This window comes from Bison bison, unplaced genomic scaffold, assembly GCF_000754665.1.
Source record: "Bison bison bison isolate TAMUID 2011002044 unplaced genomic scaffold, Bison_UMD1.0 scf7180017864370, whole genome shotgun sequence".
Classification (NCBI taxonomy): domain Eukaryota; kingdom Metazoa; phylum Chordata; class Mammalia; order Artiodactyla; family Bovidae; genus Bison; species Bison bison.
Window position 1 is genome coordinate 13,573,983 of NW_011494942.1, and position 18,806 is coordinate 13,592,788.

Below are 18,806 nucleotides of genomic sequence, written 5' to 3' on the forward strand. Positions count from 1 at the left end.
AGTATTTATAAATGTAGATTTTTTTTTTTTTTAGGATGAATTGCTGTTTTTGCATAGTCATCTAAAATTCAGTGAGAATATATGAGTTGTAGCATAGTAGGCCTAACTGAAAAATCTAGTTTTTGGTTAAAGGGTAACATTTTTATATTCTCTTTTCTTTTGCAGCACTACTCATTTGTTTTCTCATTTAATTTTTAAACTAGGATATGAATTATGTTCAGAAAACATTTATATTATCAAATTAAAAATATTCCTGAAAATTTTCTTAATCTTTCATAAGTTGAATGCACATGTAAATTCTAGGCATTTTAGGTTCAACTTTACTGATGTCTGCAATAAGTTTTGATGTGATTAGTAGGATGTTAGAAGGATTTTCACCTCCAGATCTAATATTTATTGGTCTTTTACTGATCCTTGATATCTTTTCACTAAAGCATCATTTCTTTGAGTACACTGTGCGCTGTGCTCAGTCGCTCAGTCGTGTCTGAATCTATGTGACCCCATGGACTGTAGCTCACCAGACTCCTCTGTCTCTGGGATTTTTCAGGAGAAGGTAGACATTTCCTTCTCCAGGGGTTCTTCCCGACCCAGGGATTGAACCTGCATCTCCTGCACTGTGGGCAGATGTTTTACCGCTGAGCCATTGGGGGAGCCTAATTGGTCATTATCAGTCTTTAATTTGGATTAGAGTTTTTTCTTCTCTTACTTACCCAGAGCAAATTTTGGTCAGTGAGAGGGTACAGCTCATGCACTTTGAGTACTGTAACAAGAAAGGACAATGAAACAAGAGATCTTCAGAATTATATTTTAAAGCATATGTAATTATTTTTGTGTTATATTTAAAATTTTGCCTCATGAATCTAGCTATTTAACTTAAGAATTAGAACATGACTAACTGTAACAACCCTGTCCAGTCCCTGTACTTTTCCCCAGAGGGAAACTCTGGCTTAAATTTTTGTTATAATTTACTTGCTTTTGTAAAAAAAAAAAAGTTTTTTATATGTATTACATATATATGACATTTATATATATGTGTGTGTGTGTATATATCTATATATATAGTTTTACTTGTTATGTGCCTTGAAATGGGTTGTTGTTGGTGGTGGTTTAGTTGCTAAATCGTGTCTGACTTTTGCAATCCCATGTACTGTAGCCCACCAGGCTTCTCTGTCCATGGGATTCTCCAGGCAAGAATACTGGAGTGGTTTGCCATTTCCTTCTCCAGGGGGTCTTCCCGACCCAGGGATCTAACCTGGATCTCCTGCCCTGTAAGCAGATTCTTTTCCAGTTGAGCTACCAGTAGAAATGGGTTAATACTGTGCAAATTTTCTTGCAGTTTTTTTTTTTTTTTTAATCCAAAGTTATGTTTCAAGCCTTACCCATGTTGTTGTATATACTTATGTTTATTTTCACTGATATAAAATATTCTAATTTATGATTATCCCACAGCTCATTTAATCATTTGACCGTCAGCAGATATGCAGGTGTCAGTATTGCTAGGAGTATTCTTATACATGTTTTCAGTGATACCAAGTCTGTATTCAGCAGTTTTGCATAGGGGAGACTTTTGTCGGAGACAAACTATTTTCCCCTTCATGACTAATTTCTTTCCTATTATATATTTTTCATTTTTGCTCATTCCTCTTGACTTTTTATTTTTAATTACAGAAAAAGCTGCAAGAAATAGACAAATAATTCCTCCATACTCTTCATTCACTTTCTTCAAATATTAACATTTTGTCATGTTTATCTTTATTCTTTTCCCTCCTCTTCATTCTCTTCTTTTTTCTTCCCTTTTCTCTTTTTCTCCTGATAATTTATTTAGTGTTTTCGTTGTTGTTGTTCTTTTACTGAAGCAATATAGGCAAAGTACTGTGTTCTAAAGTAACATTTGATTCTCACCTTCTACCCTCCAATCCCTTTCCTTAGTAATGCTGTTTTATTATTTATTTGAAATACGGTTTGATTGTTGTTCTTTGTATTCCATTTTAGGATTCAGTTTCCCTATTCCTCTGCCTGTTGATTCTAGTTTTATTTTATTGAGTATGTGAAACATTAATATGGTTGCAGAACTCAGAAACATATTATGAAATTACCTTTAGGGAAGAGGTACTTCCTACTGTTTAATTCTGTGTCTTTCCACTTCATTCCACCTCTCTTGCACCTACCAGTCTCTTTATTTTTGCTTTATCCTTTCTATGTTTCCTTTATGACAAATGAGTAGATGCGTGCATCTATATCTTTTCATGTATTTAAGGACTGTTTGTATTCTGTAAGTTATCTTTAAATTTTATTTAAGTTGATTTTTGATAGACAAAATATTTCTGTGTATTCTATAGTCATTTGTCAATCTTTTCTTTTGTTGTGTCTGGAATTGAGTCCTAGTTAGCCATTTCTTACATGCTCTTATATTTTCTTTTAGTACTTATATGATCTTATTTTTATTTAGAACCCCAATCAATTTGTTGCTTTTGTTTTTGTTTTTTTTTTGTTTGTTTGTTTATAATGGGAGATATGAGTTTAATTTCAGTGTTTTACAAATGGCTAATCAGTTCCTCAGGCATTGTTTATTAGTAAGCCCATGTTTGCCCCAGTAATTTGAAATGCCACTTGGTCATATATTTATATTTCACATACATGACTCTATTTCTGGACTCTCTGGTATATTTTGCATTCTGTTCATGGCGTTCTCAAGGCAGGAATACTGGAGTGGTTTGCCATTCCCTTCTCCTGTAGACCATGTTTTGTATTTTGTGTAAATACACTGTCTTAATTATAAAGGATTTATTATTTATTTTAACATAATTTATTATAGAATATCTTAACAAGGTCAGTAGTATGTTTTATTACAATTTAGTTTATTTTAGTAATGGGCAAGTATCCTCCTAATACTTTTTCTTTTTTTACCTTTTGCATTTTTACTTTTTCCATGTAATATTTAAAGTCAATTTGTCTAGCTTCATTATAAAAAAATATCTACTTTACTGGAGTTATATTGATCTATACATTAACTAAGAGAAGACTGACATCTTTATGATGATTAGTTGCCCTGTCTAATCAGAAGAATCTCTATTGTTCAGATCTAGCATTGAGTCTTTCAGAAATGCTTTAAAGTTTCCCTCATGTTTTTTGCTAAATGTATTCCTAAGTATTTTATCTTCTTTGTTGGTATGGAAAATAATATTTTCACTACCACCATATCCTCTGAATAGTTATTGTTTTTACATATGAATACTATTGGCTTCTGTTCATTAAGTTAATATCTTACTACTTTACTGAATGTGTTTATTGTTTGAGTTAGTAGGAGCATGAGGTAGTTTTCCTCCTTTTCTTATTTTTATGCTTCTATTTAATTTCTCTTGTCTAATTGCATTGCTTTAGTGCAGTATTAAGTGGTATTGAGATAGTAGGCATCCTTGTCTTAATCCTGATCTTGGGAGAAATACCTATAGGTTTTTTCCTTTAATTAGCATGATTACCTTAGGACTGAGGTCTGTATGTTTTACCATAAGAAATTATGCACTGATTTTTATTTCTTCAGTGTTTTTTTTTTTCCAGTGTTAGTTTTGCCATTTTTCTGTATAGGTCTATTAATATATAGAGTGTTATATTAATGAATTCTCTATCCTTGCATTCCTGAACAAATCAAACTCATTCATTGCATATCATTTTCTCAATATGGTGTTAGATTATGTTTAGTAATATTTTATTTAAAACTTTTACCTAATTATTTTTAGTTAAATACTCTAAAGATCTTTATTGTTCTGGTTTTTTTAAAAATTATTATTATCAGGCTTGGCTATCAATGTTATGTTAATATTATATAACTCTAGTGAAGTTTTCCTTCATTTTCAATGCTCTGTAATAATTTTAGAGTATTGGGATAATTCATTTTTTGAATTTTTGTTAGAAATTCTCTTGAAATACTTTACAGGGTCTGCTTAGTCACTCAGTCATGTCCAACTCTTTGCAATCCCACTGACTGTAGCCCACCAGGCTTCTCTGTCCATGGGATTTCTCCAGGCAAGAATATTGGAGTGTGTTGATAAGCCATCCTTCAGGGGATCTTCCCAACCCAGGGATTGAACCCAGGTCTCCTACATTGCGGGCAGATTCTTACTAGTCTGAGCCAGCAGGGAAGCCCTTATCTATAAGGTAGTTGGCTTATAATTTTATTTTTTCCCCAAGAAAATATATGTTTTTAAATTATTTTTTGGCTTTAATCCAGTCATCTTTTATAGACTATATTTCTATGGAGACTTGCCCATTATATCCAGATTTTTCAAATTTATTTACCTAGAAGTCTTAGAGGATTTTAGGATTAAAAAAAAACTCTTGTTTTAATTATTATGTTACCTTTGTGACTTAATTTTTATATTTGTACTTTTCTCCTTTTATAAGTTAATAAGTTAATTACTGTTCACTTAATTTTCTTAGAATGTCAGGATTTTGATTAATTCGATCTGCTTTTTTAACCTTTGACATCTGCATTGTCTTTATTATTTTTTACATGCTTTTAAGGTTTTCTGTGTTGTTTCTATTTTAGTTTATGATATAGAAATTTAATTCATTTTAAAATTGATTGAAGTGTTCAAGGCTCTACATGTTTTTTCTAAACACTGCTTTAAATGTATACCATAGATATGTAATGTTTTCTTTATTTCTTAGAAATGTGTAATGTCTTTACAGTGGAAAATTAAAATTGTACTATGACTGGATGGATAATGGAGTAGGTAAAAAGATTCCTGGAAAAGCTTGTTGATATTATTTTAACATTTTTAGAAGAGGAAACTGTGACTTATAGAGGTTTTTGTAATTTGCCCAAGGCTGCATAACAATAAGTTGTTATGGTTCAAATTTGAACCCATTCTGATCCACAGCTGTGGCTTTTACTTAAGCAACAATATTGTGAGGTCACAGAGGTACTGAACAGTGTGGGTTAATCAGGGAACAGTAAGTAGCACAGTGTGACTGGAGTGAAATTGGCACTTAGTGGTATCATTTCTGTGTTGGGCAAATATTTCTTTGGGATACTATTAACATGAAATAAAGCAGGCTTATGTAAGATAATGGGTAAGTGTGATGCATGTACTAGACAGCTCAATGCAACGGTCTGGTGGTTAGGTGAGCCTCTGGATCAGGAGGTCTGTAGAATGGTTTGTGCTGGAGATGTGAATCATTTGTCATTAGCTTATAGATGATAATTTAAATAAGAACTTCTGAACCTGGTAAGAATATTGTGAATACTGAGAAGATTAGAGGGTGTAAAAAACAGTGAAATTAAGATTGACTGGAAGAGAGTCTGAAAAACAAGAAAAAAAGTCAAAATACTAGAAGGAATTTAGGATGTGTGTGTGTGTGTGCGCTAAGTCACTTCAGTCATGTCCCACTCTGTAGCCTGTCAGGCTCCTCTGTCCATGGGATTCTCCAGACAAGAATACTGCAGTGGGTTGCCATGCCTTCCTCCAGGAATTTAGGATATAGGTGCCAAAGGAAAAGTTTCAAGGAAAAGGGAAAGTCATTAGTGTTATGTGCTCTGGAGTAAAAGAAGGATAAAATAAGAAATGTTCATTTAACTTAATAATAGCTGAAAGGAAAATTAATATCATAAATTATGAGTCTAGTGGAGTGACGGGGATTTGAAAGAAAAAGGAAATTTGGTTGTGAAGGGACAGTGTGAGAAGGTGGTGGTAACTATTGGAGTGTGAATGTGAGGGTGCTTCCTCGCCCTCCGTACTTTCCTCCCTCAAACTCCCTTTTCCTTTCCTTTATTTATCTCATTCCTTTCTCTTACTTCCTTTATTCTACCCTCTTTCCCTCTTTCTTTTCTTAACATGGCATACTTGAACATATAAAGTTACAGAGTGAGAATTTAACTCATGACAATGTGACATTTTGTCTTATGTTATTGATATATATATGAATAACATGCATGGTGGTATCGGTCGCTAAGTTGTGTCTGACTTTTGCGACCCCATGGACTGTAGTCTGCCAGCCTCCTCTGTCCATGGGATTTTCCAGGCAAGTTATATTGGAGTTAGTTGCCATTTCCTTCTCTGGGGGATCTTCCCTACAGAGAGATCAAACCCAAGTCTCTTGATTGCAGACAGTCTCCGGACACCAAGGTGGCGTAATGGTAAAGAATCTGCCTGCCAGTCCAGGAGATGCAGGAGCCTCAGGTTCCTCGGATACTTTACTGCTGAGCCACTGGGGAAACCTATCCATACACTTTGTACCTTTTATACCCAGAAGTAAACATACTTGTCCAACAGATTTTAACAATATTTGAAGTAATGATGAAGGTAATTTCAGCACAGTGCTAAGAGCTTTACATATTTTAGTCAATTAAAACCTCATCATCACCTCTATGTCAGTTTTACAAATGAGCAAACTGAAGGAAGTTAAGCAAATTTGCCAATCGTTTTGTACTTATTTTGGCAATATAATTTCAAAGTTTATGCTCTTAATCATAAGGCTGTATTCCTTTTTATTATACTTCAGTACCTATTGTCATTCCTTTAAAAAGTTAGTAATATTTTTAGTATAATTTTTTTTCTGTTAATAACTCAGCAACTAGAAGAGGGCATGGTAGGTTTTCAACAATTATTTATTTATTTATTTTTAAAATTTTATTTTATTTTTTAACTTTACAATATTGTATTGGTTTTGCCATATATCAAAATGAATCTGCCACAGGTATACATGTGTTCCCCATCCTGAACCCTCCTCCCTCCTCCCTCCCCATACCATCCCTCTGGGTCGTCCCAGTGCACCAGCCCCAAGCATCCAGTATCGTGCATTGAACCTGGACTGGCGACTTGTTTCATATATGATATTATACATGTTTCAATGCCATTCTCCCAAATCATCCCACCCTCTCCCTCTCCCACAGAGTCCATAAGACTGTTCTATACATCAGTGTCTCTTTTGCTGTCTCGTATATAGGGTTATTGTTACCATCTTTCTAAATTCCGTATATATGCGTTAGTATACTGTATTGGTGTTTTTCTTTCTGGCTTACTTCACTCTGTATAATAGGCTCCAGTTTCATCCACCTCATTAGAACTGATTCAAATATATTCTTTTTAATGGCTGAGTAATACTCCATTGTGTATATATACCATAGCTTTCTTATCCATTCATCTGCTGATGGACATCTAGGTTGCTTCCATGACCTGGCTATTATAAACAGTGCTGCGATTTTAATTTAAAATTAGAAGTTAGAATATTTTGACATTTTAGGGAAATCTGTTAGCATATAGAATAATGAAGGATAGAAAAAATAATTTCTGAAAAAGATACATCAAGTAGAAATGTGAATTAAAATTACAGGTTTTTTTTGTGTGTGTTTTAGTTAAAATAGTGAAATGCTTGTTGGAGAAACAAGGATACCTTACCTAGTATGGCACACAGTATTTGAAAAATACAATATAGATATACAGTAAAAGCATATATAAGATAGTTAAGTAGTCCTGTATGGTACCAATAAAAAATTGATACAGTCTTTAGTTTTTTAATACCTAATGACCTTATAAATGTCTTTCTTCAGGGAAAAATGCAATTGCCATTGTGAGCTGCCTTCCAGAATTTGTGCTAGAGCTTTGCTGACGTTGCTACTGATGCCAATGTGGAATAAAGGTCTTTATAATTTAGACAGTCAAAACAGATAAATGAATTACTCTTAAAAGTGATTTAATTTCTCTTCTTAAACATTAAAACACATATACAAATGTATTTGAATTCTGAGAAGGAACATTAGAAAATAATCTGTTTATTTTGCTGTCATCAATATTTTTGTCTCATTTCATGTTTGGAATTGGCTTTCCTTTTGTGACCTTTGTGCTTGAACTCTAATTACAGTCTAATAATGTTTTGTTGTGAAACTAACTACAGAGTTGCATTTCACCGTTATTTGTCTGTGGAAACAAACAAAAATTGACCTTAATATGAAAAAAATCTTATGTTGTTGTAAAAGAAGAAATTAACCCAGAGACAGTAGATTAACTATTGTAATGTCATTCTTTTTCCCCTTAGCTCTGGTAATAACTAATTCATCTGATTTGCCTCTTGGGTCATAAAGCCACTGAATACGTGGATGCATGTCCTGCTCATTGCTGTCTTCTAGGTGCCTAGTGCCTGTGTCTGGCACTGGTAGGCATTCTAGTGCTTTTTGTAACTAACTGAATAGGTAAATAATAAAGTTAAATAATTGCTGAGTTGCAAATGGACCCCTGTGGTAAAGTATTAGTATGTAAACATTAAGATTCTATTAAATTGTTTTGTTTGCCTGGGTCTCACATGGAAATGTCATGTTAAATTTAGAAACACTAGTTTTAGATCTTAGATAACAATCCCTGAAAAGTAATCATAGAATCCTCATTTTCTATCCTTTGCTTTTACTTTCCTTGTCCTGTTTCCTTTCCTTCCCTCTACTCTCTTTCTTCCCCTTAATTGCTCTTTATTTTCCCTTTACTAATACGTTTTTTGGTTTATTTGTTTTCCTTCAGTGTCTGGAGTCCATCTTTCTCCAGCTTCTCCTGAGATTGTATTGGACCATGACCACACTTCCCCTTCAGTTGGCTGCCTCTCTTCTGAGCCCATCATTGCATCACCAGAGAATACACATGCAGATAACAGCATTGGCAGTCAGACTATTCCTAAAGCACAGGTAAAGACAAGCAAATTTTTATAGGAAGTTTTCCTACTTAAAAAATTGCATACTAATTTAATTGAAGTTTTCCTGATTTCCCTTTATTTTTCCCCTGTAGATACTCTTTGTGTCCAAATAGCTTTAGTTACTAAAATATGATTTGAATATCTTATTTATTAAAATAGACTTACTTTTGCATTGGACATCGTGAATTTCAAAAAGGAAAATAATTACAAAAAACTTTTTCTTGGGCCTTCCCTTGTTGTCTAGTGGTTAAGAATCCACCTGCTGCTGCAGGGGATACTGGTTTGATCCCTAGTCTGGAAAGAGCCCACATGCCTCGGAGCAACTAAGCCCATGCACCACAACTACCAAGTGCTCTGGAGATCAGGAGTCACAGCTTCTGACGCCTGCATCTCTAGAGCCATGCTCTGCAACAAGAGCAGCTACTGCAATAGGAAGCCCGCACATCACAACGGAAAGTAGCCCCATTCACGACAACTAGAGAAAGCCCACATGTAGCAATGAAGACCCAGTGCAGCCAAAAATAAAATAAAATAAATACATACATAAGTTAATAAATCTTAAAAAATAAAAAAAAAATATTTCTCTTTCAGGGGAACTTAAAATATGTTTTCAAGTATTAGAGTATTCATTTCAATTTTAGATTAAAAACAAAAATATAGCAGTCATAATGTTTATTCTTTCAACTACTTATTGATCCAGGCCTTGTGCTAAATGCTGGACTTAGTCCAGATTTCCAAAGTGCTATATACAATCTTGAGTCACCTGTTATCTTTACTAGAAAGTGATGATCAATTAAAGATTATTGATTAATTTCAAATTCTAATGTATAATATAATAGATAAGCAAATTCTGAATGTGTGTGTAAATTCAAGAACTTGTGAGTGTCAGAATTTTCTATACTTAATTATACACCCTCAACATAAGAAAAAAGTTTTAAGTTTTTTAGTGCTTTGTTTGGAAAATAATAAAAACCTTAAACTTTTAAGTTTAGAGAAAATTTTCTTTCTTAGATCAGATTGTTGTAACAGTTTGAGGTCTTCTGTTGATTTACTTAAAGGGTGAAATAATTTCAGAACCTTTGCTACAGCTTAATTTCCAATGTGGTTTCTAGTGCTCTTTGGGTGATTTCTTTCTTGGTACAGTGTAAACTTTCCTCTCTTGTGTGTGTATGTGTGTTTTTTTTTTTTTTTTAATGTGGTTTAGATTCAGCAATCAACACACACTCATCTGGATATCTCACTTTTTCCATTGGGTTTAACTGATGAGAAAAGTAATGGAACAATTGCTGTTGTGGATGATTCTGAGGATCCTGGAGCCAATGTATCAAACATACAGCTTCAGCAGAAAATTTCAACTCTGGAGATGAAACTCAAAGTTTCTGAGGAAGAAAAACAAAGAATTAAAAAGGTATATTTACATTTACCTAAAAAATAAATGTTTGAATTACATATTCTGAAATACAATATAGTCCCAACCTCTGATTGCAAATTCATCAGTGGAAAAGCTGTTATGCACTTTGTGATATGCTTAAATCGGTTAGATGAGTCTATCATTTACAAAAGCCTTTGATAAGAAATTTCTAGCCATAAATATATACTTTTAAAGATATGAATGACTTTTACTAGATTTTTTTGTTTTCCTAATGAATGCTTTCCTTTGGGTTTCTTTATTTTGAAAGTACATAGTGTTGCAATTGTATGTGGATTAGAAGATTTGTACTATTCATTTGTCTTTAGAGAAGTCACGCATCATGCAATATTTGACAGAATACTTAGAAATACAGCTGTTCTAGTAAGTTATTTATGTGTGTTCTTATTTCTCTTTTCTACAAATGTCTCTATAAAAAGACTTGAGCAAGTTTATGGAAAGTATGTGTTGAGGTCAGTTCAGTTCAGAGGATCAGTCATGTCCGACTCTTTGCGACCTCATGGACTACAGCACGCCAGGCCTCTCTCTCCATTGCCAACTACCGGAGTTTACTTAAACTCAAGTCCATTGAGTTAGGGATGCCATCCAACCATCTCATCCTCTGTTGTCCCCTTTTCCTCCTGCCTTCAATCTTTCCCAGTATCAGAGTCTTTTCCAGTGAGTCAGTTCTTCACATCAGGTGGCCAAAGTATTGGAGTTTCAGCTTCAGTATCAGTCGTTCCAATGAATATTCAGGGCTAATTTCCTTTTGGATTGACTGGTTGGATCTTCTTGCAGTCCAATGGACTCTCAAGAGTCTTCTCCAACACCACAGTTCAAAAGAATCAATTCTTCGCCACTCAGCTTTCTTTATACTCCAATTATCACATCCATACATGACTACTGGAAAAACCGTAGCTTTAAATAGATGGCATTTGTTGGCAAAGCAATGTTTCTTCTTTTTAATATGCTGTTTTGTTTGGTCGTAACTTTTCTTCCAAGGAGCAAGCGTCTTTTAATTTTATGGTTGCAGTCACCATTGGTGGTGATTTTGGAGCCCCAAAAATAAAGTCTGTCACTATTCCCAAGGTTTCCCCATCTATTTCCCATGAAGTAGTGGGACCGGGTGCCATGATCTTAGTTTTCTGAATGTTGAGTTTTAAGCCAACTTTTTCACTCTCCTCTTCCACTTTCATCAAGAGGCTTTTTAGGTCCTCTTCACTTTCTGCCTTAAGGGTGGTGTCATCTGCATATATGAGGTTATTGATAATTCTCCCGGCAATCTTGATTCCAGCTTGTGCTTCATCCAGCCCAGTGTTTTGCATGATGTACTCTGCATATAAATTAAATAAACAGGGTGACAATATACAGCCTTGACGTACTCCTTTTCCTATTTGGAACCAGTCCGCTGTTTCATGTCCAGTTCTTCCTGTTCCTTCCAGACCTGCATACAGGTTTCTCAAGATGCAGGTCAGGTGTTTTGGTATTCCTCTCTTTAAAGAATTTTCTAGAGTTTGTTGTGGTCCACACAGTCATAGCTTTGGCATAATCAAAAAAGCTGAAGTACATGTTTTTCTGGAACTCTCTTGCTCTTTCTATGATGATCTCTTGTTCCTCTGTCTTTTCTAAATCCAGCTTGAACATCTAGAAGTTCATGGTTCATGTACTATTGAAGCCTGGCTTGGAGAATTTTGATCATTACTTTACTAGTGTGTGAGATGAGTGCAATTGTTATTGTTTGAGCATTTGGCATTGCTTTTCTTTGGGATTGGAATGAATACTGACTTTTTCCAGTCCTGTGGCCACTGCTGAGTTTCCAAATTTGCTGGCATATTGTGTGCAGCACTTTCACGGCATCATCTTTTAGGATTTGAAATAGCTCAACTGGAATTCTGTCACCTCTACTAGCTTTGTCCCTAGTGATGCTTCCTAAGGCCCACTTCACTTCGCATTCCAGAATGTCTGGCTGTAGATGAGTAATCACACCATCATCATTATTTGGGTCGTGAAGATCTTTTTTGTATAGTTCTTCTGTGTATTCTTGCCACCTCTTCTTAATATCTTCTTCTGTTAGGTCCATATCATTTCTGTCCTTTATTGTACCCATCTTTGCATGAAATATTCCTTTGGTATCTTTTATTTTCTTGAAGAGATTTCTAGTGGTTCCCATTCTATTGTTTTCCTCTGTTTCTATGCATCAATTTCTGAGGAAGGCTTTCTTATCTCTCCTTGCTGTTCTTTGTAACTCTGCATTCAAATGGATAGATCTTTCCTTTTCGCCTTTGCCTTTAGATTCTCTTCTTTTCACAGCTATTTGTAAGGCCTCCTCGACAACCATTTTGCCTTTTTGCTTTTCTTTTCCTTCGGGATGGTCTTGATTCCTGTCTCCTGTACAATATGTTGAAGTAGCATGTTGTTTATAGTTAGCTTAAATGCTTTTGTGTATTTATTTAGCATGAATGCTTTTAGTATTATATCAAGGTTAGTGTTAATATTAGTGTTTGGTATTGGTCTGGAAATGGGAGTTAAGCGTACATTTTATATTGTTGAAATTTAAAGACCATACTTCCTGTGGGTTCTTTCCTTTCCAAATATTTTCTATTGTGTCATTGAAAAATCAGAGTCTATTTTTTGCCATAAATATTACGCAATTTATGCTTGGTTTTTTCTTTTAGGATGTGGAATCATTGATGGAGAAACATAGTATCTTAGAAAAAGATTTCCTTAAAGAAAAAGAGCAAGAGGCCATTTCTTTTCAAGATAGATACAAAGAACTTCAGGTAAACAGTGAATTAAAAATTTAATATGTAGGCCTTTTGATGAAGCATGTCATATATAATTTCAGAAAGTGCTCAATAAATGCTTTATGAGTGAGGGATCAGATAGTTGCTTAAATATGTAAAATACTGACTAATATTGATGAAATCAATGATAAATGCCCATTTTGAAAAGTAGATGTCTCTGAGAAGCTGTGAAGGTTAGTTGCTTGAGTTTCAATCTGGCCTAAAATATTCTGTTTCTGATGATTTTCTCAATTTGGAAATTGCACATTGCAGTTTTTCATATTGTGATTACATTTGAAAAGAACTGATATATTTAACCTTTTTCATAAATGTAATCAGTCTCCTCTTCTCCTCACATTTCCTTAACAAATTTGTTTCTTCTGCAGTCTTACTCGTCTCAGTAAATAGCGATTCTGTCTTTCCAGTTGCTAAAGCTGAAACCCAGATTTACTCCTTTTGTACTTACTCCAAGTCTGTTCCTTTAGCTATTGGCTCTACCTTCACAATATCCAGGTTTCGACTGTTTATCATTATGGTCATTGCTGCCAACCTTTTCTAAGCCTCCCTTATTTCTTCCTTGGAATACTGAAGTATCTTCTGTTCTAACTTATCTTTCTGCTTCTGTCATTGCCCACTTACAGATCATTCTCTACATGGCAGCCACTGTGATCTGTTTAATAGTTAAAGCTGTTCATGTCATTTCTCTGCTTTGAAACCTTCGGTGGCTTCTCATCTCACCCAAACTAAAAGTCAAGTAAGTCCTTAAAACGGTTTGCAAGGCCCTTCATTTTCTTGCGTCCCTTCTCCCTTCTTTTCCCTGACTCTTTCTCCTCAATTGTTTTACTTTATCCCTCTGTCTAGAATACATGGTTTACTTTTTGATATCTGCATGGTTTACTTTTTGATATCATCCTGGTCTCCATGCCAGTCTCACCTTATCAAGGGAAACCTTTTAGACAGTGCTGACATCCCCTACCAGCCTTCCCATATTCTCCTTTATTTTTCTCCACTGCACTTTTTACATCTGACAAACTGTGTATTTACTTGTTTATTTGCATAGATCATTTTAATAGTCTTCTAAGTGGTCTTCTAGCTTCTACCCTTGCTCTTCACTCCTAATGAGTCTTTGTTTCAGCAGGTGAAATAATGTTTTTAAAAATGTGAATCACTTCATAACCCAACCTCAATTATCATTCTCCTCCTTTCAGTGTAAATCTTCTGACTTCTCTCCAACTCACTGCCAACAGCCGTGCCCCCCCACACATACACCGCCCCAACTGACCCTTGCTGGCCTCACCTCAGCTGCTAACTTACACTGGGTTCCTAATGAGGTCCAGGTGAAAGTGTGAGTCTGTGTTACTGAGAGCATTCCCTGCCTGTTGGGGTGGTGAATGGAGGGAAACAATTTGTGATTTTTCACATTGTCTCTGACTGGAATGCTCTTCCTTTCAGATATCTGCATGGTTTTGTTTTAAAAAGGGCAAAACTTGAAAATAAGGAAAAGCATTAGCAGTGTGTTCTTTCAGTGCCCTAGGAGGACATTACTTACTCGACCTACTCACAGATTATTTAGGAGAAATGTAGCAGTGCTGTTAAACAGTGCTCACTGTTTACTGTTGATTAAAAGTCTCAGTTGTATTGACATTACATGTCAATTTGTTTTTGACAGAAAAGATAAAAGCAATACTGGTCTGTTAGAATTTCAAAAAATACTGTTGATATTACCTTATAGGATATTCATCATTTTTGTTTCTAACTAGCACTCTTGCTTAGTCTAATACTCTGTTATTTAAATTTTCTATCCATGTGTGCTAAGTTGCTTCAGTTGTCTGACTCTTTTTGACACGATGGACTGTAGCCTGCTAGGCTCCCCTATCCATGGGATTCTCCAAGTAAGAATATTGGAGTGAGTTGCCATCCCCTCCTCCAGGGGATCTTCCCACCCAGGCATCGAACCTGTGTCTCTTATGTCTCCTGTGTTGACAGGCAGGTTCTTTACCACTAGCACTGCCTGGGATGCCCTTTTTATAGGTGTGCCAATTGAAATGCTCTTTGCAATGGTCTTAACATCTGATTCATTCTGTTAACATAAATGATCATTAATAAAGAGTAGATTAAGTCTGTGATGTATTTCCTTTATATTTATGTGAATCACGTTTCAACTGTTTGAAAATTGTACTCTTTAACAACTCTCATGAACCCTTGCTGCCTTTAGAAACTTGCTCAAATGCTACCTTCTTCTGGTAGCTTTCTTTGACTATTCTGTAGAAAATAAGAACCTGTGTACATGGTCAGCGTTTCCTATCCCCATTTCTTTGCTTTTTTTTCCCCCTCTTGTCATAACACCTGTTATTTCATTTTGATTTGTTTATTTTTTGTTTTCCCCCACCAGAGTGTAAGCTCCATGAGATTAGGAACTTTCCTTTCCAATGCCTGGAGCAATACTGGCTTATAATATGGCTCAGTCAATACTCTTGAATGCAAGAATTCATTAATATAATGCACCCTGCTCCCCAAGGGCTAATTTCAGTGTGTATGTCCACATTTATAGTCACATACTTAGAATTATAGTGCTTATAAGTAGGTTCAGTACTGAATACTGAATACTTTGTGTTTTCTTTTCTCTACATTGAGTGACTTATTCTGGGCCTGCTAGTGGGACAGATACCTTTGAAATTCAGTTTCTCAGTCTGTTAATGGGAACAATAACGTACCTGAGAGACCAACACCTGACATCATAACGCTTTGAGCTTTCCCTAGTGAAGGCCAATAGTGACAACATAATTGCTGAAGTACTGCTTTTACTGTCAGTAGTGACAATCTAAGAGTAACAACTTCAGTTTTCAAAATGGATATTCAGTATTAAAAGTTTTCAAAACTAATATTCCATATTAAAACTAATATTCAATATTAAAAATACTTTCCTTTTACTAGAAACAATACTTCCCAAGAAAACATTTTTTAGGTGATTTTCATTCAGTACCAAAAAGGACCTCTTTCCTTTTCTTACTATGTGTAAAAAAGAGTAAACTAACTTAGGGAGTATTTTATCACCTTGGCTAAATAAGTGATAGAAAAGTGTACTAGGAAGTCTAATAGTCAAATTAAACTCAAAGACAGGTATTCTGTTTAGTTTCTATATCACTACTGGGCTTATCATTTTGGTCTTTGCTCATAGAGCTGGAGAAGGGATCATGTTTTTTTCCAAGAGGTTTGACTCTCATAGGGTGTTTACTTACCCACTCCAGTGTTCTTGCCTGGAGAATCCCAGGGACGGGGGAGCCTGGTGGGCTGCTGTCTATGGGGTCACACAGAGTCGGACACGACTGAAGTGACTTAGCAGCAGTAGCAGCAGCAGGGCGTTTACTATCTAAAAGTTACCTGTTCTGCTAGGTTGCTCCTTTGGTGAACCTTTGGGTAGAGAAGGAGAGCTTTTCTTTGGGCTTGTTTAGTTTGTGCTCATTGGCACGTCCTCATTGCTGGTCATTCCATTATCCAGTTTGGAATTTATGAGGGAGACTAAAAGCAAACTTAAAAAATTTGATACTGTGTCATTCCTGAGTCCTCAGATTCCCAGGTGGTCTGTTTTCTTGTCTCCCTCTGTAGTCTTCTTAGAGTTGTTTTAAAGATAATGTCCCAGCCTTTCAGCTGTACTTACTGAGAAATCTAGGGAGAGGTGCATCTACCTCATCTTAGTCTAGAAGTGAAATAAGAAGGAATGTTTTAAAGTTTAAATATTATGTGTTGTAGCTACTACAGGAGATCAATTCCACCTTAAAATACATTAATTTAAAGTAAGTATTTTGAGTAAATTTTTTTAAACGAAATTAGTGTTAAGTAATCAACTCATAGAGTCATTGTAGATAGAGGAGGGGCAAATAAAAATATGTGTAGCTCAATTTGTGAGATAATTCATAAATCTCTATATCTGTATTATACTTATAAGTTTATGCATAAATAGGTTATGTGTTAGACTTTTTGGAAGACAATTTTTAATAAATATTTTTAAATTAATTGTACCTGATTATTAAGAATTGAGAAAATCTTGGGCTTTACTCTTTAACCTACTTTGTGTAATTCATTTTTTTCTGGGAATATAGCCCTTTTAAAAAACTGGTACAAAGTTTGTTCTATCTAGTACTTTTTAAGAAATAGAAGATGTGATTAAATTTGTGAATATCAAAGGAGAATACTCTATGCTAAATATAAGTAAGATAAAATTTTAGGAAAAGTGAGTTTTGGAATCATGAATATAAAGTTTTTTGCTTGAATTTTTGGCCTGTCAGTCATCTCTCAGATATTTGAAAGTTAATGTATTTATTGTGTATTTTCTTCAGACTATGGTAATCCATATAATTTTTATATTAAGCCATATATTACATACAAGTTTTCTAAATGTGTGTGGAGCTCAATGAAATAGAAAACATTTTCTTTTCTGCTATTTTTGATGATAGGGATAATATATTGGTGCTTGCTTCTCTGGACATCCTAAATGAAGCAAAATATCCAGGAGTACACAAAGATAACCTGGCAAGAGTGGATTAAATTGACTGAAAAGTTTATGTGTGGAGGTGTACAGTACAGAAAAAGAAAAAAAAAAATTCACACCTTCTCATCACCATGAAAAATCTAGGTATTTTCAAGTGATCTGAAAATGTAGTACTTCAATTTTCAATCTTGTAAAGAAAACTGCCTCCACTTAGACTAGTGTTGGGTGAGCCTTTGTCATGATTTTAATCTAACCAGAGATGGAATAATTAATAAGTGGAATGTTTGTAAGACCCTTAAACTTTGGGGGAAAAAAAAAGAAACCCAAAACAAAAACATTAACTGTTACAGAGAATTCTGCCAGTGTTGATTTTTGTGACATGGTCTAATTGCTAGGCTAGGTGGAGGGGTGTGAATGTGCCGATAACAGAAGGAAATAACAAAGAACATGAAGTCTGCAGTACAATGGGGGTGTGCACTACCTCTCCTTTCCTGTTCTGTCCAGGGTGTGTAGCCCATGCAGAGGAAGAAAAGTGAGTCATGCTGCGTTTGAGGTAGCTATTTAAAGGACTTCTCATGAAACATGAATAGAGAACTTATCTTAGTATAATTTGGATTCCAGTGTCTTCTGTTTTCTTTCTTTGACTCTCATAGCAAGTACATCACACCTGTGACAGGCAGTGAGGAAATTTAGAAGTTTATCAAACTGTGCGTCTCATAGTGTGACCACATTTTAACAGGTTTAACTAACAGATCTTAGCTGATTGTTAAATTATCTCTGATAGTTGTCAGTATTGGTACCTATGGCTAGATTTGGGAATCTTCTATACAAACTCTTTAAAGATTGAGTCTGTTCCTCCAAATGCTATTCCCCATTGATGTTGCTTAGTTATATAGTATGTTGAGTATTCTGTTTGAGAATTTAATTTAAAAAAATATTGTGAAAATCCAGTGTTTCAGAGGACTTTCAGTTGATCTCATAAATGGGTTTTTACCTGTGTTCTGTTGCTGATTTCAAAGGTTACATTACTTCAATAAGAATAGATATTATTCTTAGTATTTTTGTATAGTTTTAAACTGAATACTAGTCAGCTGTTGGGAAGTTGGGTGCTTAGCCAGAGACCACTATATTATTATTAGTTATGCTTTATGGCATTAAAGCAATGGCTTTGATATCCTTGAGCATTTAACTTGATAACTTGTGAGGAATTACTCAGTTCTGCATAAGTAAACCAAAATGTAGTTGATGGTAGAAATAGCAAGAGAAGTAGAATTGAAAATAGAGCCTGGAGACGTTACTGAAATTTAAGAGTTGCTTCTTTTGGTTTAACAGGGAGAGTGGTTTCTTGAGATGGAATCTGCTTTAGGTGAAAATGCTGTGAAAGTGGTCAAATGACAACCAGGGTTTAGAATATTATGTAAGTTTAGGTGGTAAACGGCAGGGTTTGAAA

The 18,806-nt window shown here is 34.9% G+C and overlaps 1 protein-coding gene across 2 annotated transcripts in view; it reads left to right on the top strand.

The window, feature by feature from the left end:
* CCDC91 (coiled-coil domain containing 91) overlaps window positions 1-18,806 on the top strand; it is a 311,209-nt gene that overhangs the window by 49,775 nt on the left and 242,628 nt on the right. For both annotated transcript variants that reach the window (XM_010856028.1, XM_010856029.1), the window contains exons 3-5: window positions 8,508-8,668; window positions 9,881-10,084; window positions 12,760-12,864. In XM_010856028.1, the coding sequence (XP_010854330.1) occupies window positions 8,508-8,668; window positions 9,881-10,084; window positions 12,760-12,864 (470 nt within the window). The remainder of the gene's footprint in view (window positions 1-8,507; window positions 8,669-9,880; window positions 10,085-12,759; window positions 12,865-18,806) is intronic.